This window comes from Acyrthosiphon pisum, chromosome X (assembly GCF_005508785.2).
Source record: "Acyrthosiphon pisum isolate AL4f chromosome X, pea_aphid_22Mar2018_4r6ur, whole genome shotgun sequence".
Taxonomy (NCBI): domain Eukaryota; kingdom Metazoa; phylum Arthropoda; class Insecta; order Hemiptera; family Aphididae; genus Acyrthosiphon; species Acyrthosiphon pisum.
In genome coordinates, this window is record NC_042493.1 from 115,885,780 (window position 1) to 115,912,123 (window position 26,344).

At 31.5% G+C, this 26,344-nt stretch overlaps 1 protein-coding gene across 6 annotated transcripts in view; it reads right to left on the reverse strand.

The window, feature by feature from the left end:
- LOC100166820 (neural-cadherin) overlaps positions 1 to 26,344 on the reverse strand; it is a 215,287-nt gene that overhangs the window by 75,802 nt on the left and 113,141 nt on the right. For 5 of the 6 annotated variants that reach the window (XM_029492442.1, XM_029492446.1, XM_029492439.1 and 2 more), the window contains exons 3-7: positions 17,278 to 17,286; positions 4,906 to 5,097; positions 3,481 to 3,727; positions 3,121 to 3,337; positions 242 to 518 (exon numbers count right to left, since the gene is read on the reverse strand). In XM_029492442.1, coding sequence (XP_029348302.1) covers positions 242 to 518; positions 3,121 to 3,337; positions 3,481 to 3,727; positions 4,906 to 5,097; positions 17,278 to 17,286 — 942 coding nt within the window. The remainder of the gene's footprint in view (positions 1 to 241; positions 519 to 3,120; positions 3,338 to 3,480; positions 3,728 to 4,905; positions 5,098 to 17,277; positions 17,287 to 26,344) is intronic. The other variant, XM_029492452.1, reaches the window with a different exon arrangement.

The following is a 26,344-nucleotide window of genomic DNA, read 5'->3' on the forward strand; positions in this document are numbered from 1 at the left end:
TATTTTACTCTAAACAGTGGTAGAAAAATACGTTTGAAGAAAAACATGCATCATTCAAATGCATATATTTAGGTTCTGCAATTATAATTTTGAAAATCGGGCTTTGCTCCGACCAGAAGAATGTTCTATGGGTGGTGGGGGAGGGTCCGCGGACTGCCAGCTCCCGGCCGCGCGTGGGCGTATTTTTTTTGGAACTTGTATTTTATATTTTTCGGTAAAATTTTGAGAAAAACGACCTCACCTTTGTCCTTGGCGGTCAAGACGAACTCGTAGTACGCGTTGTTGTTGTCGGCGTCCAATTGCTTGTTGTTGTTGACGATGCCCGAAGCGTCGACGGCGAAATGATCGTCGCTCACGTGGTACTCGATCTCGGCGTTCTCGCCCGAGTCCGCGTCCATCGCCTTCACTTTCAGTATGGACGTCCCGAGCGGTATGTCCTCGTCCACGTTGTGCGCCTGGTAATCGGGCAGCTCGAACTTGGGCGCGTTGTCGTTGACGTCCGTCACGCGGATGGTGAGCTGAGAACACGAAGACAAGTAAGTTATATCAACTGCGGCGGGTCTCGGATCTCATGGCGTTTGCTGATTACATTATCGGTGGCGTATAGTGGAGGGTACACGACCCGCCTTCTAATTTTGTATTTATGCGTGTACGGTGTACCGTTAACAAAAGTCGCGGTACGTAGGTTATAAGCGTAGCCCCCCCTCCCCCCCGAGTAATTTTTTACATTGATTAAGGCCTGTACCCACAAACTTTTTTAGGACTACATCACTGTGTATACTATTATCGAATCGCGAACATTTCTCCCCCTCGGACATTTTCCTCCGACTGTATTCGGTGTAGTAGGAAATTTTCCCCCCGATATATTTTCGATGCGGACATTATTACGCCCCATTTTTTAAAAGTCTAATATTTAATAATATAATATTATAATTTAATATGAATATATTTATGTCTATTGTTTAATATTTTCATATAAATATAATAAATTAAAGATGTATATTTTTGATCAACTGAACTACTTGAATCAAATTCACAAGCAGTTATTAAATTGCTAAATATTCAAACTGGTACAGTCTTAACAAAAAATAAAAAAAACAAATATGAACAAAGGCTAAAAAATAGAAGTTAAGAAATAACAATAGAATCAGAATTCAAACGTTTTCTACAAAATATATCATTTTTATGTCGGAACTTTTAACCATTTTTATTAATTATTAAGTATATTTTACTTTATACCTACTTATTATTATTATTATTTTATTGTTTCAAGTAAGTAAGTAGTTCAGTAAGCAGTTGATCAAACATAGGTATACATTTATAATCTATATATTTATGAAAATAAAAACTATTTTATGTATTTTATATTTTATTAAAAAAAAATTTTGATAGTAAATTTAAATAATATTATATTATTAAATTCAATATTATTAGTCACTAATTGACTTAAAAAAATTTAAATGAGGGGGGATGTCCATTTACCATATTATCATAGGATGAAGAGCTGGTAAAAATAGAAGAGCTATACGTTTGTTTTATTTACCGGGGACTCCAGTGCTAGTGACATTTAATATTGTTAATTTTTTTTGCATATTTGGAGTGTTTTAGATTTTTAGTGCTATTTTCATAGTTTTAATGGTATATTTTTTTTTTTTTTTTTGCTAACATATTATTATGAATAATATAATGATTATTATAGTGATATTTTTTGTATTTTCACAAATTTTGTTCACATTGAATGAAAAATAGTGGAAACAATTTGCCGTTTATGGTAATCCATAAAAAAATTACCAACATTAATTTCGATTAATTTCGTATTACCATATTTTTAGGTAGCCCCCGGGGCTTATTGGACATTGACCCATCGAACGGTATGTACAATTATCATTCGTTTTCAGTTGTATTTGTACATTATTGTCTAGTAGTTTTGTCCATTAATTATTTAATAAATATAAATTGTTTTAAATTGTTATAGAAGGAAAAATTTTAAAAAAATATTCTTCTTTTCTATTTATTTGTTTTATGGCATATTACAGCGCTCATTTCAGTTCTTTTTAGTGCTATAAAATCCGTGCCCTGGTTATTATTATCAGTAAAATAATTCATTACGCATGTCGGGGCGAATGTTTACAAAATATTTCCAAACTTATTAAAAATTATAACGATCATAAAAAAATCGGGTGTGGTGATCGTGTGACATAAACGTAGGCACGTAGCACGCCACTCCATATTTCACCACTCCAAGGAAAATTATGAATCATAAAATATATGTATTCATTAATAAGTAACCATTAATTGTTTATACTAGTTGTTTATGTACCTATTTGGTAATTTTTAAATTTTATTCGTTTCTATGGCGATAAACAAACTGTTACGCATAATTAGTTTGAAAATAAAAATATTAGTACCTTCCCAGCCTAAAAAAATATTTATGGTAAAAAAAATTTAAAAAGTATGATATTTTTCTGAAAAATTTTATTTTTTTACGACTCAAAAATATTTTGTAAAATAATAATATCATTCACAAACGTTTGATTTTTTCTGAAATAATGTGAATGTCTTACGTTAAAAAAGGATCACCCCAAAGTACACCATTTTTACGCTTTAGATATATTTAGGTTTAATAAAAATTATACTTTTATTAAAAACATTATACCTATTTACAGACTGTAACAAGAAGACCCATCAAAAAAAAAAAAAAAAAAAATGATAAAAATAATGCCACTTAAACGTGTGACAAAAATTGCAAAAATTATTTACTAATCAAATAAATAATGTTCACAATTGTTAATAAATATACCTATTCAAGTCAAGAAATTCCAAAAAAATAAACTACTTGATTTGGATAGGTACCTAAGTGTTTTTGCAATCAACATTGTTCTTATACAATCAGATTTAATCATTAACTAATTTTAATTGTAATATTTAGCATATTCTAATTTCAGTATTAAAAAATAAAAATATTTTTTTTATACTATAACGTATTCGCAAGTGACTATAAATTATAAATATATAAAAAAAAACAAATTTTAAACATTTAAATTAGGACAAAAGTTATTTCAGGTCTTCCTGTTACACCTCCTACAATAACGATATTATTATTATATGAAAGTTACGTACCTCAACGGAAGTTGAAAATCCACCGGAATCCTCGGTGGCTGTGACGATCAGCGAGTACACGTGCGGTTGTCTCAAATCCTCGAAATCCAATTCCTTGGCCAGTTTCACGATGCCGGACGTCGGGCCGATGTTAAAAGTCCCGGCGCCTTGGCCCTGCGCTTTGAGCGTGTAACGGATCTCTCGATCGGCAAACGATTTGGCTTTCACCGATATGATGCTACAGAACAAATAATAATAACAAAATTAGTTCATTTTTTTGTTTTTTTTTTTTATAAACGGACCGTTTCGCTCTCGCCGTTACAATTTTTATTTCTTCCCGTAAACCTCGCGACGGCCACTAATATCTATCCATATACTTACTCGGAGTCTTTTCTCTGGTTTTCCGGTATTTCCGCTTCGTACGACTGCATGTAAAACTGCGGAGCTCTCTTGCCGCCGACGATCGACAGACGTTCCTCGGGCGTCGACTGAAAACGGCGCTCGTCCATCCTACCGTTCTGGTCTTCGGCTTTCACGTACAAAACGTATTCCATGTCCAGCTGAAATGGGTCGGTCCCTCTGGTCCGGACGACGCCTGACCGCTCGTCCACCTCGAACCTCCCACCGGCTGTTGGCGGAAAATCGTATTAGGCACACCAAAAGTCATTCGAAAAGCTCAGCAATCTAAAATCGGTCCTCTCACTCCCCCTATACGGCTATACGTCTCTTGGCACCGGCCCCTCCACCCGCCAATGTACCACTATCAACCGTGGTTTTCCGGCCTTAACCCATATCTATAGATAACGTGTCTGTGCAGAAGTTATAGACCCCTGAATTCAAAATTTTTAATTCAATTATTCTCAACAATTATTGCTGTCAAGTCATTATATTTTGTTAGTATTTGTTTTCGAATATTGATAATTCGGCGTACATTTGTAAGTTTGGCCGTATTACTTGTCTATAACAATTTACATCGCGGGTAACTACTCCAAAGGCTGTTTGTAATTTCCAAATTTTTCATTACCTACATCAAAATGTTGTGACAAAAATTAAGTTCGACTTGCTTCGTAGAGTTTTCAAACTTTGGCAGTTCGAAAATACTGTGAACAATTTGTAAGTATTAATAAGCACAAATTAAAATTATATTTTTTCTGCCCATCATTATTCATCATTATAGTATATGCTATTAGTTTTGATATTATAGTGAATTTACCTATTATCATACTTTTAGGTTAAAACAATATCCAATTTTTTTCAATATTTTAATTTTCAAGGGATATACATACGAATTATCATATTATGTAAAATATCACAATTTAAAAATGCTCATATCTTTGCTTTGAAATTAAAATATCGATTAAAATTCGACGTTCGAGCACAGATAATGTTCTCACCAAGTGAAAAGTATAGATAATACGTAAATTCACTCTAATGTCAAAACTAACAACGCACTATTGAAACTAGTGAACGAAAATTTTCCATACGTGATCGTTTGTAAGACTAAGACAACAGACGCATGCATAAAAAACGGGTATTGATTGTAAGCTAATACCAAAAATAGGTTAAATTTGTTTTTACCCCAAAGTCGTGTTGTACCCACCGTAAAGAAATCAATAGATCCGCCACTGCTCTTCGCCGAGCGCACGTGCACACATTTCTAATAGAATAGCACCTAAATACTTACCTACCTATTCCTTATATTACGTAGGGCCTGACAAAAAGGAAATCAGTGAAACGTTCGCGGAAGCGTGTCCCCGATATTCCCTATAAGACATATTGTAAAAAAGACCATCGTCGAATACGTACTTCTGTCCCTGACGATGAAGTAATGTATGCTGTGATCGGTGTCCGGATCGCGTGCCTGAAGAGTGAAAATCGGCGTGTTTGGCGGCGCGTTCAACTGCACCACGGCCTGCATCGGCAGCGGTCGGTTGATGAAGTACGGAGGCTCGTCGTTGATGTCTTTCACGTGTATGATCACTCTCTGATTGTCCGTATCTATAGATGTAAAACGCAATATTAGTCATACATCCGATCGTTTTAAAACCAAAGACTAAAATAGTGCACGCAATCGAAACTATATAACGAGTGTATAATACCATAGACCTGTAAACTAATGGACAGCGCTTAAAGAGAGAAGTCAGGGGTATGATAATATAGGGTGAAAGAAACAAAGTAGTAATTTACAGTTGGCTACTGCCAAAAATTGTGTCACGACAAAATCTGCCAATCGTTATATTAATTTATTGTTAACATAATAACTGATTTGTGGTTACCAAACTTGTGGGTCTGTATTATATATTTATGGTTGATAAAAAAAATGGAAAAAAAAAACTAAATATTTCCTTCGTGATTACTACTTTATTTTCTTTCTCCCTTCTTTCTCAGTCATATGATGCCCTAGCATTGTAGGCAGGGCGGAGTGAATGAATGCGCTGTCCATTAGTTTATAGGTCTATGAGTAATATATATATATATATATGAATATCTATTCTTAAATAGCGAGTAAAACGACGTCGAGAAAAACATGACATCATAACAATGCGGTATACAATTCAACCGTGTACTTAAAACGAGATAATAATACATAGGTACGTGCAAGGCCGTCGGGGGCACGCGTGCAGCCGCTCCCAAAATCTCTGGGCATTTTGTTTTTCTTTTACGCATACGCAAACGCCTACCGACGACTCGACTGCAGTCGACACTGACATGCATTACACATATATACCTACGTGATTATGACACAAGTATGGATGGACGTGAATAGTAAATAATAAGTAGGTATACAACGAACGCGTAGGACGTAACTGGAAAATTTTACAAAATTATACACTGAAATTCCGATCCAGTAATATGCTTATGCGGTCAGAACTCCACGGTACACCATCTATGCGTATAACACAATATTATTGGGGTTTTAAAATTTAATAAAATTTATTTATTTGAAAATATATGTCATTTATGTGAAAAATGAAAAAAAATGTGTTTTAGGTCTAAAATTTTATATAGTCATCAATTTACAGCTAGAGAACATTTTTAAAAGTCGGTTTATTGTATCAAACATTAGTAAGCACATAATTAATAAATAATGGACAACGGAGGACCGCCGTCGATTGATAAAGTGATCAATTGACCGATAATACAATACCACATATAGGTTTCTAATGTATAACTATTAAGATAGTAGGTAATTCGTAAATACTTCGATTGATAAGTCATTAATTATGTCGATATTTTCTGTGTGTATTTAATAATCGTGGCAATGTCAAACTAAAACGTACAAATTTATACTTAAAAACAAAATGAGAGTCATACAATGAAATAAAAACAAATGTAATTAAGTAACAGAATTTTTAGAGTTCCAACATAAAATTTAAGATTTTCATGTAAAAATTGGCCAATTCAGTATTTTAAATTCCTGAACATTGTCAAAATATGACATTGGCCCTTCTTGCACCGAGCCACAGAATGAATCTATTATATGTTATATTGTGTGATTCATATACTGCGTCTCGGGACACGTCTTAAATCAATCGGCATAATAAATTGCAGTTTGTCAATATTATAATATTAGATCATTATGATGACCTATATATGATTATATTGGGCTATTGCTTTCATAGTGTTTCCCGTACGTTCTGGTCTTCTTCGACTTGAGTTGATATTTTACATGTTTGGTTTTTAACAATATGAATAACTATTAACAATTTTGCCAATATTTTTCCAATATATCAGATGGGTACCGTAATCGTAGAGTTTCGGCCTTATGTGTACATATTTTAAGGGCGTATATTTAGTGATTTTTCGGGGCATAAATAAATGTACTTAGCTATATTATATTTTCGAGGTTTTATAGGGCAAATCTCGAATCATCGAAAAAATGTATTTTTATGACGTTTAGGTATTGCTTTCTATATATTATGAAGCATATGTAACTATATACTCGTCTGTTTGCGTTAAATCATGAAACGGTGTTATTTCTTAATATATCTATTTAGGTAAGTAGGTACCTATACCTACATCATATATACACAAAACCAGTGGTCGGAAATTAGTTCCTAAGGAGGTCCGGATGATTAGAAAAAAAAAATATTCAAGTCCGGCTTTTTTACTTTATCAGGATATATAATACGATGGTCCCGTGAAGATATAAACTTCTGTGAGTCGGTGGAGGGTGTAGGGTTTACTATAAATTATTTAGCGGATAATTTTTAGGAAAATATTTACAAAATCAAAATTCGAGTTGTTATTTAACTATCAGTGCAATAAAGGATAATAAGTCACTATACCTATAATATATATCGTCAGCCTGAAAATGGATTCGGTAGAGATATTATAGGGGCTATGTGGATTTTAAAAATTGATTCATTTGTAAAAAGTGTCCAAGTATTATATAGTTTTGTAAAATTATAATATTATAAATGAATAAATTATTTTTAGTCTATACATTTTAATAGCCTAGAATATAAATAATATAATATAACTTTGAATTAGGTAGGGTTAAATTTTTATTTAAAAAATATTCGTAAAATTGATGGTAGAAAAAAACAGAGGATTTTCACACGATGAGAAACAGATACGGCCACATCAAGACACTCCTTAAGTCGTCGTACGAAAAATCTCGAAAACAATATTGTTATGTTCTACAATTATTAGGTACGTTTAAAAGTTCCAAAAATCAGATTTTAAATAAATTCATTAATTTAGGGCACTGATGTTGTAGAAGTAAAATACTTGGTAAAATTGATTGGAGTATTGTGCTAAAAAATACTGAAAATTGCACTTAAAAATTTCAAAATAGCGTTGAAAAAATAATATCATTTCGTTGTAAATGTTTTTAATTAATTGTTATTAATTTATTATTTTGTTTTACAGTTCACATAGAGTTGTATACTTCGAATAAATATTTGATAAAAATTATTTCACATTTATTTTTTTATCTTTTACGTTCTGCGATTTGGAGCTAACAAATAAAAACCAAATGGAAATAATTATGTAAACAAAATTGAAAAACTGTTCAAATTGTAGTTTTATAAATGTGTAAATTAGACGAAATTGCAATAAGATCGATAACATTTGACTTAAACATTTCAAAATAGCACTATAAAAATTTAAAAATAATCATATTTTTAATTCATTGCTATTAGTTTATTATTTTTATTTAACTGCCGTTCACGTGGTATACTTCGAATAAATATTAATTAATAATTTCACATTTATTTTTATCATTATTTATTCTTAAATAATACTTTATTTTAATAATCTAAACTAGTGACTTACATACGTAATTTAATAAATGATTGTTCAATAAGTGTCCGTGCCCTTAATGACGATCATTATTATCAAAGGTAAAATACAGAAGGATCTGATAAAAAAAAATTTACACTAGTTAAACGCATGACAAAAATTGAGTTATGAAAATTATATGGATCATAATTAGTTAGAGAAATATACTCATGTCAGGAAATCCTCAAAAGTAATATTTTGTAAAAAGTTATTCAATTGTTATTATAATCAGATTTACTAGTTGGCTGTATTAACATTTTCTAAAAAAAAATTTGAATTACATTTTTTTATTTTAATTTTCGGGAAGTAAAAAAAAAAAAAAATTACACTACAAATATAGGTAGTTAGCGCGCAATTGATTATGACTTGTATAAGAAACAATTTTTTTTTTAATATTGATCAAAACAAAAGTTATTGCATTAGTCAGTTCTCTCTGTTACACCCTGTGTATATATTATATTATACTTGACGAAAAAAAAATGATGCTACTTAAACCTATGACAAAAATTGTTAAAATTATATGATTAGTAAATAGGTAATTTAAGAAACATACACACAAAAAAATATTTTGAAAAAAGTTAATACGTTTAAATTTCATTTAATCAAAAAATATCTAAAAAATAAACTACTTGACTTAGATAAATGTTTTCGCCATCAAAATTGTTCTTATAATCAGATTCACGAATTGGCTATTTTAATTATTAAAAATTGAATGACATTTTTAATTTTAATTTTCGGGAAATAAAAAATAAAAAAATAATATACTATGCAAATATAGGCAGCGCGCCAGTGTTTAATGACTTGTATTAGACACAATTTTTTTTTAAATATTGAAAAAGTTATTGCGCATTAGTCAGTCCTCTACGTTACGCCCTGTGTATACATGATATATATAATATATATATTATGTCTTCGGGTTATATTTTAGAACGGATCGTTTGTCCCGCCGCCGTTTGCGAAATCTCCGAAATCTTTGTTTGACCGGCGCGCCACAAACGTCCCAAGTCATTCGGCTTTTCTGCGGGCGATTATTACCGCCGGCCAATCGGTTTCCGTTTTCTATCCGAACACACCGAACGCTTAATATATTATTATTATTATTATTATTATTATTATAACGACCGTCTGGTCGTGTTTCAAAGGAGTCGCGGGCGCCTCGAAATTACCTATATACGTTACACATACACGTATATAATAATATTAATATCATCATCAAACGGCGGCGGCGGCGGCCAAATAATTTACTGATATTAGAATATCATGATATTGCTTGCCAAATAATATTGTATAACGCGCCGTGTCGTATGCGCAGGTATATACAGGGTGTAACAGATGGAGCTTTGACTCCGACTTTTCGAATAACATTTGTTCTAATCAATATTAACATTGTTTTTTATGTATGCATAATTTATAGTCACTTGCGCTACACGTATATTATACAAAAAAAATATTTTTATTTTTTAATACTGAAAATAAAAAAATTTAAACTGATTTTTAAATGATATTTCATTTTTTTTTTTTGGATATATTCAAAACAGAAAATTTGTGAATCTGACTATAAGAACAATTTTGATACTAAAAAATGTATGTCAAATAGTTTATTTTTTAAAATTTTTAATATTTTTTCGATTAAATAAATTTGGAACGCAATAACTTTTTTCAATATATTTTTTTTTTTGGGGGGGGGGGGGGAAATTTTGCTGACATGAGTATAATATTTCTTAAATTATTTACTAATCATATAATTTTAACAATTAAAAAATGAAAAAATGATAAAAAATAAACCACTTGACAAAGATGTATGCGTTTTTAAATGAAAAATTTTCTTAGAACTATATTTGAATCTTAAAAGATAACTTTTTACGAAATATTTTTATTGGGAATTTTCGGACGTAAGTAAATCTCAAATCGTTTACTGTCCATTTAATTTTATAATTTTTCTCATACGTTTGACTTGTGTCGATTTTTCATTTTTCATTAGCTGTCGGGTCTATGTGTAACACCCTGTATATACATATATATATATATATATATATAATTCGAAACTTAATCTAATTTCCCATCGAACGGTCTTCGAAAAACATACTAAAAATATGTATACGCACGATTCGTAACTTATATACGCGTTTAGCCAATAAAACGCCGCAGGACCGTAAACGTATTTAATATCATATATATATATATATATATATTATATAGTATATTCGTTAGCTTATTAAAAATACAAAATATTTTACGACTTCGGAAAAAAATAAACAGAAATAAAATATTATTTAGAGTTTCGGGTTCGGGCCCCGAGCGATAAAAACAAATATGACCGTATAGATATTATTGCAGGTTGTTCTGAAAAAAAAAACCCCTATATAAATACGCAAGAGTATAATAATTCACATTGATTATTATTAGTATTATTATTATTATTGTACAATTATATTTATATGCGACAGAGGTCGTTTTTGGAGAAAAATATAGATATGCGCCTGTAATTTATATACATTATATACATTAAGTGTTAACTCATTTCGATGAATTTTCAAAGTGTCCATAATAATAATATATAGGTATATAGAAGGATTTTGTAATAAATATTAGTGAAATATTACGAGTGATATTTTACACATTTAAAAATTAAAAAACTATTCTCGCACTGTTGACACGTACCTATATATTATATACCTATATATTATTATATAGGTATATATAAACTGTATTTTAATATATTATTACGATTGTGTTTTGATATTATTGAAAACTAATCGGAAACGCCCTCGGTACGTTATAACCGTGTGAAATGAAATGGGAATAACGTCTTAAACATAATATAAGATGGTTTTAATTTGAAGACAGTTATAATTCAATTTTGTTAAATCGGTCACGTCTTGAATTTACGTTTTTCGAATTAAACGAATATTGTATGATATCATACCTATTTTAATCACTTGTCAGTATCGATAAAATTGATTGGCTTTTTAATTTTAATCATGGATTTAATTGCACACCCTAAAGCTGCAACGGAGCACCTTATATACCAAACTAAAATTTCAGTGCTACCTGTCACGAGGACTTTGCAATGCAAATCAAGGCAAATGAACAACGAATAGACGGTTTACTCGACCAAATTGTTGCAGAGCTGTCTACCACGACAAACTTAAATCACGATTATTTTTGCATTAATCTATATTCGAGTATACTAACGCGAAACGGTTTTTGCGATAATTTTTGAGTAAATTTGTAATTTGGTTTATTGTATTTTTTAATGATTTACAAATTATATTGAATATTTGAACGCATATCGAATCTAAAAAAGTGTGCACATTATTCAAGTCCGTGGCTCATAATAAATAGTAAGACTCAAATAAAGTTTCAAAGATATTCATAATAAAATAAACCTGCCCACTAAATTATAATAATTGTGATTGTGTTTCGATATTATTGGAAACGAATCAGATACATCGATTGAAACGCACTTGGCCAAATTAAATGGAAATAACGTCTTAAGCAAAATATATATTTCAATATAGGATTATATTCTATATAGGATGATTTTAAAGGAAGACTATCAATTTTTTTTAAAGCAGTTACGTCTTGAATTCGCGTGTTTTGAGTTAAACGAATATTTTATTATACATCATACCTATTTGAATGACTTTTCAATTTCGATAAAATTGTTTGGCTTTTTAAATTCTAACTATGGATTTAATTTAACACCCTAAAACTGCAATGGTACACGTTATACCTAGCTAAAATTTCAGAGTGACCTGTCATGAGGAGTTTGCAATGAAAGGCATTGGCATAAAAGGTGTACTCGAGCACATTTTTGTAGAGCTGTCTACAAAGACAAACTTGAATCATAATTATTTTTGCATTAATCTATATGCGAGTATACCAATGCGGAAGGGTTTTTGTGATCATTTTTTAGTAAATTTGTAATTCGGTTTATTGTATTTTTAATTATCTACAAATTATATAAAGTCGAACGCATAACCACTATTAACCGCTGTTTTGGTAGGTGGGTTTTTATTTTTTTATCTTAAAAAGTGTGCATATTATTCAAGTCCGTGGTGCATAGTAAGTATAGTATGTATAGACTTAAATAAATTATCAATGCTATTGATAATATATTAATATAAACTTATTACCTACCTACCCGTTTGAGAAATAATCATTTACTTTAAATTCTAATTTTACAGTCCACGCACAATTAAAACGATACGTAGGTATTATGGCTACCTACCTACAAATATACATAGGTATCCATTTAAAGCTATAAATCCTATTTTTATTTTAATCAACTTTCCACGAGACTTCCGTTGAACATCAGAAACGCAAAATCTGAGAATTATAAATTAAAAGAGTGCAACTGATACAAAGGTACACAGCAGAGCTACCTCCCTACTAATACACTTTATGCAATGTTCAAAACGCAGTAAAGCGCCGACAACGTTTACTGGGAATCTTTTGGAAAAAAAAAATAATAATTATAAAGTTGTTTCCGGGGTTGGTTTAGTTTAAATTTTGTTGATTAAATGCCTGCAGAAAAAAAGCAAAGGACGGTAGGTGGAGGAGGAGGAGGAGAATTTCAGTTGACATACAAATATAAAAAACCGAGAAGAATCCGAGACCGTTGTTCATGCATCGAGCAACATTTCTGAAGGAAACCATAAAAAATAAAAAAAGGAACTGAGTGAAATAAAATGTTTAAATAATTTCTCTGAGTAAACCTTCAGAAGGTTATATACCTATACACCATTGCAGAATATTTAAATTGCCTCGAAAAGAGTCCATCCTGAAAATAAAACGATATTAAAACAAAATAACCTATTGAAAAATGTCGCGAAACTCTTGTCCTTATCTACTTTCTACCTAACTAATTGGATTATGAAAAAAAAGAGCTCAAGTTCTAATTTTAAAAGTCGTCGCTATGTGCACTAAGTGGTGCCGCTGTCGAAACGATCGGAGGCATGAATTTTTTTTTTAACTTTTGAAGAGCCTTTGCTTAGTGACTACGCAAACAATACATAACAAGTAATAAAAACTATAAACAAATTAATCAATCAACAGGTAGGAATTAAATGTTAGGCGGACGTTTTTTTTTTCTGCGAAGAACCAACCTGAGTAGGTACTCGAAAAAGTAATTTTCATATTAAATTCAAACGTGATTAATCGAGAAATAAAAAAAAACTATTATTTTTCACTATATGACCTCACGTGGTGCATAATATAATAACATTATAATACGATAAAAATAAAGTATAACTGTGTGTACATCAGTGTTTTTTTGATAAATACCTATCTGCATTTATTCGGTAAGTATTAACGTTTTTTTGGAAATAGTCTTATCGATTAGAAGACGAATTAAAATATATTATTAATAATAATATATTTTAAAATATATTAATTTAATATTAATTAAATTAAATATTAATAAATATATAATAATTTATTAAATTATATTCGAAATCAAATATTTCCCCCTGTTTTTTATCGCTAAAATTTAAAAAAATTTTTTTGTATTAAAAGTCTAGATCGGGTAGACGGCGTACATTTTTCGGAATACTCACCTGTGCCACTCGTCTGCGGTAATCATTAAATGCTTATGACTTTTAAATTAAATACTAGTCCGACATTTTCAGAAAAATAATATTCTGCGCATAGGAATATCAAATTTTAAAACGAATGAAATTCAAAAGAATTTTTATAATACAATCTTAAATCAGAAGTAGTGGCGTGCTACTCAAATTGTTCAACTCAAATTTCTAAATCGATGATTGATTAGGCTGTAAATCTTTGGGTAAGCACCAGCCGCCACATCAAACTATGTAATATTTTCGGGGTAGATTGGTATTTCGGAAAATCGAGAACTTTTATACGTTTTGCGTGTAAGGAGGAACTTATAAGTTATAATTCATATTAATTATGACAACATTTTTTCTGTAAAATCTCGTTTTATTAACACAATATTACGTACTATGTGTGTACTGAACGACATTCAAATCAACTCAATCAGCCGAAGACGATAAACGTTGTATGCGATTGAACGATATTGTTCCATTTAAAAAAAATCCGCCGCAGCAGTTTAAAAATATAATAATATTTTTACTCGGATGGATAAAGCGGGGTCGAATGCACGTGCAGGAGATAAGGTTCATAAAAAAAAATCATATAATATTTAGATTTAGCTTGTTCGTCATTCGGATAGTGTTTTAAAAATGATTGTCCGGAAAATTCTTTTATGCGTGCTTTTCTCGAAACCCGAAAACTTCATCAAATATATTACTGCCCGTAGGTTGTATGTATACGACCAGAGTTATTGGATTTCGGTTGCAATAAAATTAAAAAGTCACTACTATATTGATCCATATGCGGTCAAATATAATATTTTTATGACGACGAAAACCTCCATTATAAGATATATAATATTATTTTCATAGCAAAAATTTACAAAAATTCTCGGGGAGATGACAAAGTGCGTGTGATATTTGACGCTATTATGTTTTAATGGTATATATAAGTTTTTTGATGCATATCAACCTCAACTTTATTATTTCCGTAGGCTTCTTCAACTCGAGTTAAGCTTTCCACTATTATTTCTGTTGCTTAAGGTTTTTTTATACCGCACTGACTTAAATATTTATTTTAAAACTTCAGCCGGCGGCCTGTGAACGCCCATTTTCAATTGTAAAAGTTATTAAAACTAGCTCGCTAAATTCGTCGAGCAAAGATAATTTGGAAGCTTTTATGCTCATGGCTTCCAACGAAAAACATCTAATAATATTATCATAATATATCTGATGAAGTTGTGTAACAAGTTGAAAGTAAAAGTAAATTGCTTCACATGGACCTACACTATATTAAGTTTCGGAAATCTTAAAAGTAAACTTTTCAAAATAATAATTTTGCATTGCATAGATGAATTTAAAACCGCCACGCTTTAGGATTAACAATTTTAAACTAATTTACGATGTAACTATTTATACTGGATTTGTTACTCTATTGTTTAACACCAAAATATGTGCAATCGAATATTTGATGGTACATACTATGAGCACCATATCTAAAAATTAATTTTGGTAATTTACGCCACTTTAAAATAACTAATAATAATGTTGTTTTTTAAACATCGTAATTTGTATTTTAAATCATTCATCAATCAAGTCCGTTTTAATTATTGCCATATTTCAAGAATTCTATTAAAACGTTCATGCAAAGTAAAATCAAATCAAATTTAAGTTAATTTTAATAATGTAATCATACGCATTCTGTGTCTAACAGAATATTTAAGTTCAAAACAAATTAATATTTGAAAATCAGGAATATTATAGCTCGCTGTCCAATTATTGTTCTTGTTATTAATTATATACTAAGTTATTTGTTCAATTTTGTTCACGTTTTATGTGCTATAACTAATATAATTTATGCTCGGTAAATCGCAATAATTGATGATGAAAGTGTGACACACATTATATCGTCAATCATCATATGTCATTTCGTTTTCTGTCGTCACGCTAGTCACCAAAATTAATATTTAGATGTGGAGCTAAATAAATTAAATATCTTGGTCTATGACTCTGGATAAACGCCTAACCAGCTGGAGTCCACACATAAAACTTAAGCGTACAACTGTTAACTCTACTCCACCTATCTAAAGACCACTCTCAAAATCCAAAGTTCCCCATCTAATAAACTAACCATATAATATACGAGTCAATAATTCGACCAGTTTAGACCTATATTGTATTCTGCGGTTTTGGGGTTCTCTAAAGCCCTCTAATGTCAAAACGCTTCAGTCGATTATTCAATCCATCTGCTTAAGACACTGATAACACGTCTTCTCCTCGGCATTCAAAAACAAAAATCTTCGTAAAGACCGAAAAATTCCTATCCTCAATCCACCAACCAAATTATATTACGTTACATTTCATACTAACTGCCCTTTGTAGGGCATAATCCGGTTAATCTAAAAATTTGGAAGTAGAGGCGGGCACCCGCTAATCTATAGAGAAATAATTTGTAAATATGTTTTTTCCATAATTCGAAATAACAAAAATTTAAATTGGTTATATTATGGTTGCCCTCTCGAGACAGGGAAAAACATGATTTTACTTGTTTTGACCATCCTTTAGGTAATGGGTCAGTAGTAGAATAGTTTTCCACTTCAACACTAAATTAGTTAAATGCAAATCACGGGAGAATTAAAAGGTAAACTAAAACAGATGGCACATTTATTACACCAGTGACCTATAAAGAGTTAATATAAGTAGTACATAAGTAGTATAACTACTCTCTGCACGGTAACCCATTAATCAAACAACAACTATCGTTCATCTCACTAATGCACTTGGACATACTTCAAAAGACCTACTTAATAGGTACCTAATCACTACCAGGTCGAATGGTGCTGCCGAGTGACTGCACATAAATTCCTAACCTCTTGCAGAGTCACTTACCAATAATGATATTATCATACTTGTAAACGAGATAAGGCGAAAACGACGTCTCGTTTGAGTATGCACCTACAATAATGGTGACGCAAATTAAAATGACACTAAAATAGGCGCAAAACACCATCTCCTCGGCCTATTACCCATACTTAAATTAACATCAATAGTGTGACAGTGACGATAATATATTATTATTCTGTCGACGCGTCTTGTAAATATAAAAAAAAAAATTTAACTACATAGTTATCACTACGCATTATACTATAATAGCTACACTATACTGCTTACTTATACTGCATAATAATATAATATATCATAATGATATTTACGATAATACACTACGCGTGCGTTTGCATTACAATCGACGTGCAACGACTGTGCATACAATAATAATACAATATCATTATTATGATAACTACATATTGTACGAAATAGATTTACTGATACTCACATTTCACTCCTGGCATTTGCATGAAAAAAGAAAGAAAAGAGAAAAAACGGATTAGCATCATAATAATAATATACATAGTTATAATGTTAGTAATATAGTAATAATAGCAGCAACAACAATAATAATAATAATATATGTACACGCGCACAATGCGACGTTTAATTGTTAATGGTTATATGGACTTATATGTGACTTATACCTAGCTAGTATAATATATAATATATTGAATTATTATTATATATTAATGTTATGCGTTCGCGTATAGGTAGAGCTCGCGGTATTATCAGATATGACCATGAATGCTTTTATGCGTTTCCGGGCAGTTAGAAAAACACTGCTTCGTCATCCGACGGTCTGAGGTGCAGTGCGCACATTACATTGGTAAACATAGGTAGGTCGTTGGTAGCTGATGGGTTAGGACCGCATACGGTACACGCTGTATGCCTACGAGTAGACGGGGGTGGTCGACTGACTGAGGTCTACCCCAACAAATGTATTTTCCTTTGAAATTATGAGTCGGTTTAAGTTGTGGTATTTGGAAAACAATGATATTACGTTAAATGTACCGAGGAGAGCAGGATACGTAACTCTAAGACCGTATTTTCAAATTCTTGAGATTTTTTTCAGTTTGCATTACTCGAGGAGCGGTGTCCTATGTATCCACTTATGTGGCTCGACAAACACCTGTTTTTCAAACGATGGCCCCCGCCCCTTTTACTGAAGATCGTTCAACGGATATTTTGAAAAAAAAAAATATAAAACTACAGAGTTACGGGACCTAGTGTTTAAAGTGTTCCGAAAAAATATCCATTAAATAATTATTTACGGCGGAAGGGAGAGGAATTTTCATTTGACAAACAGAAGTTTATGTCTCCGCAGGACACTCCTTAAGAGTAATAGAAAAAATGAACTCAAAATGATCGGAAAGAAAATTACGCGGAGTTGGGTTGTAAAATATTATTATGAGCAGGGCATGTTAATGGATTTACATATCAGTCTTGCTAAGTTGTATTTAACACCGACGACATCAAAATCCATTTCAAGGTACCATGGTTAAATACGTGAAGTTTCATTTTGCATATTTTTGCATATTTACGGTTTTTTTTGCCTATTTGGCATATTATATTTTTGAAATTTCTATAATGATATTATTATATTATTAACGTGCATTTTTTTTATTGAAATACTACGAAAAAACAAAATCTCATAAAAAATGCAATAATTTATATTTGTTTACTGTATACAATTTATGGAAAACGTCATAACGTAAAATGATTAAAAATATGAATAGACATATTTTGAAATTGCAAGAACTGCTTATGATTTGTTTAATTTTTTAGTGGATATAAATGCATATTTCTGAACTTTTTAAGGCATATTTTGCCACTTTTATAGTGCATAAGTGCATGTTTATTCAGGTATATATTTTTAGGGTATGAACTTACGAGATCTGAATTTATGAGTGTTTATAACGTCGTGTAGAGGTGCTGGTGGGCACAGAAGGGTTTTATTTTTTCCCGTAATTGGGACCAGAGAGGTGCTCGTAAAATATGTTTGCCCACAATAATATTTTCCAAGTACACTTTTGGCTTGTGACTCTTAATCCGGCCCGTGACGAGGTATCCCAGTTATACCTACAACCACTACCTAGGTAGATACCTTTAATATTGTTATATTATTTTCACTGCGAACGCAGTACGATATAATTTAATATTATAATAATATATCGTTGAGCGCATGCCAATTTCGTCGTATCTATACATCATAGTTTTATATTCAAATTTTAAACCCTTCACCACCTCAGACTCACGAGAGATCGTACTATATAAAGGGTGATTCACCAAGCATGCTCACACTTTCAAATTAAAACCCCATCTCTCTCTTTTTTTACTGTAAATTGATCTACCCAACTCAAACTTCGGACGAATAGTTTCTCAGTTATTAAAATATTTATTAAAAGCAGTTTTACAAAAATATAAAATAGTACGTGGACCATTTTAAGTAATTATTAATGTTCATAAATTATTATTAACCACCATATTATCTTCCAAACCCATTATATCATAGACCTATATTATCTCCTCAGTACACAAATTTAAATAACTCGAAAACTTTTCGTTTGAATTTTGATCGTGATACGTCGAAACGTCCGGAAAAATTATGTGGTAAATAAATTACGTTCGAAAAGGGTATAGTTCCCGCTTGAAAAACAGTTTATAGTTTTAATCGCCACAGGACACGCATTAATTACTACGGAAAAATTTACAAACGTTAAAAAAATGGTCTTTGAGTAAGTACACCGAAAACCAAAAAAAATACCAAAAATCAGACTTCGGACGGCCGCAGCATTGGTGGGGGAAAAAACGAAGGTGAGCGTGCTTGGCGAATCGCCCAGTAGACGGCGGAAAAAAATCAATAATTTAATAATATAACAATACATACATATCTGTTTGAAACCGGCACAATACGCGTAAAGGTACCCGCGCAGTATAGGTATTGGTATACGAGTTTTATGTACGTATTATACAGAATATTTCCGCCGACGGAGAACAACATGTATTATCATAATATAGACAAACGAATTTTCATATATTCATATAATATGCGTACAACATATCTCGTGTTGTATTATTCTTATTGTGCGTACGCACCGTAGTCGGCTTTCGAATTACACCCGAGTATAGGTACACACAATACGACGTCCTACGACGTGGGCAAGTATATCCACCTATATATATATATATAATATAGTTAATATGTTTTTCTATGTTTTCTTTCCTGTGATGTTCTTTCGTATCGTTATTTCGTATCGTTTTTTAGTACCATGTATATATTATTATTATTGCCCCGACCGTGAAGACAAACAACATTCGAATGATGCGCGGCCGGAGCAAAGCACACACGCACACACACCACCCATAGATACCGAATATTATTCTAGTGGGTAGGTATGGGTAGGTACCTATATTACATATACGTGGTATAAGTTATACGGTAGAAACCATTTATAATTACATCTGCGCCGCCGGTTATATAGGGACACACCGCGGGGTGTCATTTATGCTAATATCCGTCGCCTATCGGTTATTAATACGACGTCTCTATATTATATACGTTATATCATAACGTGACCATATACAATAAGGATGTAAGTGCGGTTGTTTTCGATGGATTCAGACAGAATTAGCATAATATTATGACACCATCGATAATGACCACACGCAAATAAGTATACGGTCTATAGATTACGGACGGTTTATGCGGACGATAGTAAAATAATATATCTCAAGATGATGAAAAAGTTAGACGACCTCCGGCAGTGTCAAATTATATATGGCTATATATAGTAACTTATTGATATAGATCAAAGAATACATTTTGAAAAAGTAGAAATAAAAATACTAGATACAATTATTATTGTATGAGAAAAAAAACACGTTGCAATCTAAAATAACAGGTAATTTTTTTAACTTGTTATCAATACACACATCGCTTTGAGGTTTCTAAGAATATATTAAGCTCAGAACTAGGGTTCTGAAATTTCATGAAGTTTATTTTTTTGAAATATTTAACAAAATATTTCATGTTAATGAAAGATAAAAAAACAAATATAAATTTAAAATTATAGCAGAAAGTTCAGCATATACCTCCACTGGTTAGTTGAGTATTAATGAAAACTATTATAAAAATATTTCTTACATAGTACAATATATTAAACAAATAACCGCTAGTTTCGGTTGTAACTTGTAAGGTATTTTATAACTGCGGTTCTGTTTTAAGTGAACTCATATCTTAGCCCCTATTAGATATATCAAAAAATATCAAAATTTTAGTTATAGTTTATTATTGCGTTGTAGGTATATCGTTTAGGATATGTACAAAATATTAAGTCGGTAAAAGCTGAAGAATATACTACAAGCAAAATTTACACTGTAAACTATAATGTAACTATAATCATACATGACTGTAACAGGAAGACCTGACAGATGAATGTTAACTTTGGTTCTAGTCGATATTTTTTATTTAATGACTCTTGGGCTACACGTATTATATGGCATTTCTTATTTTTATTATTTAATACTGAAATCAAAAAAAATGACATCTGATATACATTTTTTGCCGAATAGAATTGTGATTTTCAGTTTTTAGGTACCAAACCGTGGTAAATCCCAGCATCGACCAAACCTAGTTTTACCTGTTGTTCGGTCATTGACGGTAACATGAACATAATAATACATAGGTAGTTGGAATGACTTTTGTGATTTAAACATTCTAACAATATAACGTACCCATATCGCAGTTTTGCAATGAGTCGGGTCGCAGTTATGAGATTAAGAGTACCTATCGGTTATTACTATATTATGTGACCTATTTATTTTTCCTGGTCCTTTGAACGTCAGAGCTGTTACATAATACTTGCATACATAGGGCGACATCCGCTATTAAATACATTCATATTATATATACCTACCCACCCACATATATACACACCTACACAGTACACATAGGTATCGGTCAATATTCTACGTAAGTATATATGGCGAGCTTTAAGCTACCCTTGTTGTACGCGCGTCTGTGTTGCAGCCCGTCCTGAGATTAAATTTTATATGCGAAAAGGTAGAGAGAGAGAGAGAGAAAAAAAGAAATAATGTTTCGCGTGTTCGCTTATTTCGACACACACACACACACACACACACACACACAACGAACATAAATGTATAATAGAACGTGCTCGTAGACTGTTCGGAATAATAATATAATATTAAAAAATGACTGCAATAACCGATTGGTATGGTACCTATACATAGGTAGGTACTGCAGCATTGCGTCCGTCCACAACGTCTAATGATGTCTGAAAAGTCGAATACGTAAATTGATATACGTGGATGGAGGGGTAGGGGAGATTTGCAGAGTATCCCAATTTTTTTATAATATTATAATATTATTTTATTGAAATTACGATTTTTATAATAATATTAATAAATATTATATATTTATTTATTATTATATTAATAAAGTTTAATAATATTGTTTGGATATATAAGCACAAATGTTTAAATTATTTATGCCCTTCGAGCAGGATGATATAGTAGCTATCCTGCATGTGGCGAAACAAACCGCCCTTTTTCCCCGCAACAAGAACTAACCTTTCTTTTTTTTAACCGCTAAGCCGATTTTTTATTTTTTTTTTTTACAAATGCTGATGTACATAAATTTGAACGAGCAGTTCCTGAAACATTAAACTTTATAACGCACTAAATAATCCGTAATCCTTTGGTCGTTATAACAAAATGATTTTACATAAAACATAACTTAATATACTTAGTCCGAGCAGTTCTCCTTATGCATAGACAAAGTTTACCTAAATTATAAAATGTTGATAGTCTATAAATTCAATTACAAAATTTTTAAAAGATTTATATTATCCTTAGTGCACAAAGTTAAAAATTACTCGTTGGAATTTCAAATCGAGATGTATCGGATTTTTTAAATAATATTATGTGATCTAAGACGTCGTATATTCGTAATATTTCAAAATGTTAAGTCCTTCACGAGGTATATACTGCTTACGGATTACGAAAATCTTAATTCGAATAAATTCAATATAGGGACAATTGTGTTGGGTTTGACGAATTATCCTGCAAGCAGCTCTCCTTATGCATAGACAATTTTTACACATTATAAAACGCTTATGGCACTTTAATATTAACTACTATATAGTCTTAAAATTTTGATCAGCACCTATGTATAATAATATCTCTTCCAAATCGTCATTACGAAGGACCTATATAATTTTTTATTTTGACTAAGTCAAAAACTACTCGTTTGTCGCGATCGAGATGCATCGAATTGTTCGAAAAATAAACGGTTTGTATTAATAGTTCGTATCGTCCCACGGGACCATCGTCTAATACGGCGGCAGCGGCGGCGTATAATATTTCAAAACGTAAAGTTCTTAACTTATATATGTATACTGCAGCTTACGAAAGTCTTAATTCGAATAAATTCTTTGTACATAATTATAAAGGACAAAAGTGAGGGGGCGAGCGCGTATTTGACGAATAATCCTGGCCGGCATACCGAGGGCGGCGAATGAAGTTCGGTCGCCCACGCGATAAGTATATAGTATATATATACGAAAGCGTATTATATATTTATATTGTAATATCCTTATATATATATAAATACGTGTGCTCGTGCAGGGGTCCTGTGTGGAGCCATTTTCAAAAGCATCGGCGTGGGTTCGAGCAGAGTCCTGGACGCGTATAATATATATAATGTTATTATGTCGCAGGATAGTCGGACGCAGGATAGGCAGCCCCGAGTCGGGACCCGAAAAGTTTTCGGATTAAATGCGAAATACTTCGGCGACTAGAGAGTATATACGATTATATTTATTATATAATGTGTGTGTGTGTGTGTGTGTAGCTATATAAGCTGAAGTATAACGCAGAGTGGAAAAACATGGCATTGATGTCGTAGGAGTGGGTGGTTGGTCAGGGGTGGGTTTATATGGGGGGGGGGGGGGGGGGTAGGAGAGGCGGTGACATTCCGAGCGAGTTAATAAGATACAAATGGAATTCCGTTTTCCCGGTTCGACTTGTTGTAGAGTACCTATCTATATATATATATATTGATAGTAATACATAATATGAGCTAACGAGAAAAATTCACTTTGAAAGTTATCGACACGGAACGTGCCCGAAAATAAATAATGAAACGCAAACCGAGAGAGGTAGGTATACGGAATTATTATTAGGTATAGTACGAAGTGTACCACGACCGCAGTATAGTACAATGTAAATATAAGCAAGTAGTAGCAGTATAGTTGCAAGTATAGTCGGTATGAGTATATAATAATAGCCGATGTAGTGCAGGTGGCGTGCATAGTAATAATATTATAATTTGTATAAAATATATTCGCGAGTTGCTTTCATAATAATAATATTATACAAACCTAATACCATGCAAATAGGACTTGAGGTTGTTAAATTTGTTTCGCATTTTTTATTCGCTCCACGTCGCGTAAAAGCTGCACACTCCTATTATAGGTATAATAACTACATATAGGTTAGGTCAGGCGTACAACGTGTATAAACATATTATTATAGTTTATTAAAAGTATAATAATAACATACACGTCGAAAAACTTTAAACGAGTTGTCACAAGACGATAGCGTATAGGTAGGTTTGTATCTACCAACCTACTTACCTATATATTTTATGTTATACAGGGTATTACAGGAAGACGTTTTATTTTTATATAATTTAATTTACAGACGTTCGCGTTACGCGTATAGTGTAAAATTTTAAATTCTTGAGATTCTTATGGTTTTACTATGATGTTCATTATTATTATTTTTTTTTATCCTGTAAATGACATTTTTACCAGAATAAATGCTCATCAATTTCAACATAATATAATATAGTATCTTATCTTTTAGTAAATTGGATCAAGATGGGATTTTAGAGAGGTCATTTTTCGATTTTCTTAATAACGCCATTTGTTGAAAAAACACTAACATTTATTTTTCCAACCTATTTTTTTTTCCAACGCTTTGTAATCACCATAGAAACGAATGAAATTTAATAATTACCTAATTCGCACTTGGTATATTATAATATACAATTTATTAATGGTTACTCATTAATACATATCTAAATTTTTTTTCGTTTTTTCGTTCGGTTTTCGTGAGAACCTTGTTTCATGTTTGTATTAAACTAAGTCATTATTTATCTTTATTTTTAATATGTAAAGTTGATCCAGTCGTAGAAAAACTTTTTTTATATCATATGAGACTTTTTAAATAAGTACTTATTCAGTTATTCAAATCTAAATATTTTTTTTTTTTAAAACATATCAATTTTAAAATGAATGATCCTTACTACAAATAAATTTGATATTTTGAAATATCATAAAAAATAAACCACTTGACTCAAATAAATGATAATAAAGTTTTAAAAAATAATTTTTATCAGGTTTTATATTTTTTATTTTCAGTATTAAAAATTAAACATAGCCAGAAATCAGAGTAGGACGAATGCAAATCTATTAATAATATGATTATTTACATTACGCATTTTATTCGAATAATTTTCAAACATAATTTTTTATTTGAATACGTATTATTCATTCAAATAATTTTCTATAAAATATATAATTGTGCACAACTCTGGCAGAAATGTTATATTATAATATAGTATAAGCGCGAGTCTGTAAACTATATGTTAAAAAACAATTTAAAAAAAATATTGATTAGAACAAAAGTTTTTATATATTCGTCGGGTGTTCCATGCAGTTACACCCTGTAACATATATTATATATATATATATATAAATTATTATTATTTCACAGTGAAACGTTCACATAACATGTTACAAATAATAATAATATTGTTATTGTCAGAAACAGAGTCGTATATTTACGGGGCTGGGCGTGCGGAATGTGTCGCGGGAGAGGCGACCACCCTAGGCGGCAATTGTATACACGAGCGCATGTTTGTGATTTTATCCGACACACATATATATATATATATATATTTGTTTTTGTTTTTCCAACAAACATAATATAATATGAGTATTGTGATAATAATAATGCGTTGTCGGAAAAGTTTTTTTCGTTATCGCGAACCGACGACGAACACCGTAACACGCCGTGCGTCCTGCATGAGCGGCGGCAGCGATCGTGATTTTCGACAACACAATTTAGAAATTTAAAAGTGTATACGGGGTAGGAAGAGCGGCAGGATGAAAAGACGATTGGGGCTATATGGGGGGAGGGGTGTGTGTGCTTATAAAAAAGCGCTTTTGCCCGGCAGCTGCGATGACTCCGCACCAGGTCAGAAACTTTTGTGAAATCATTTTCCGAGGAAACCGGAAAAAGAAAACTCTCGCCGCGGGAGGCGCCGAAATATTAAAATTTAATATATAACGTTATCGCCATTATAAGTCCATCAGCGATAACATTCAACGGACCGTCGCGACTTAAATATAACTACATCGTAGTAATAGTCGTGGTGGGTTGTACGATCACCCATCGCGCCACTGATGGCATCTAACTCATAT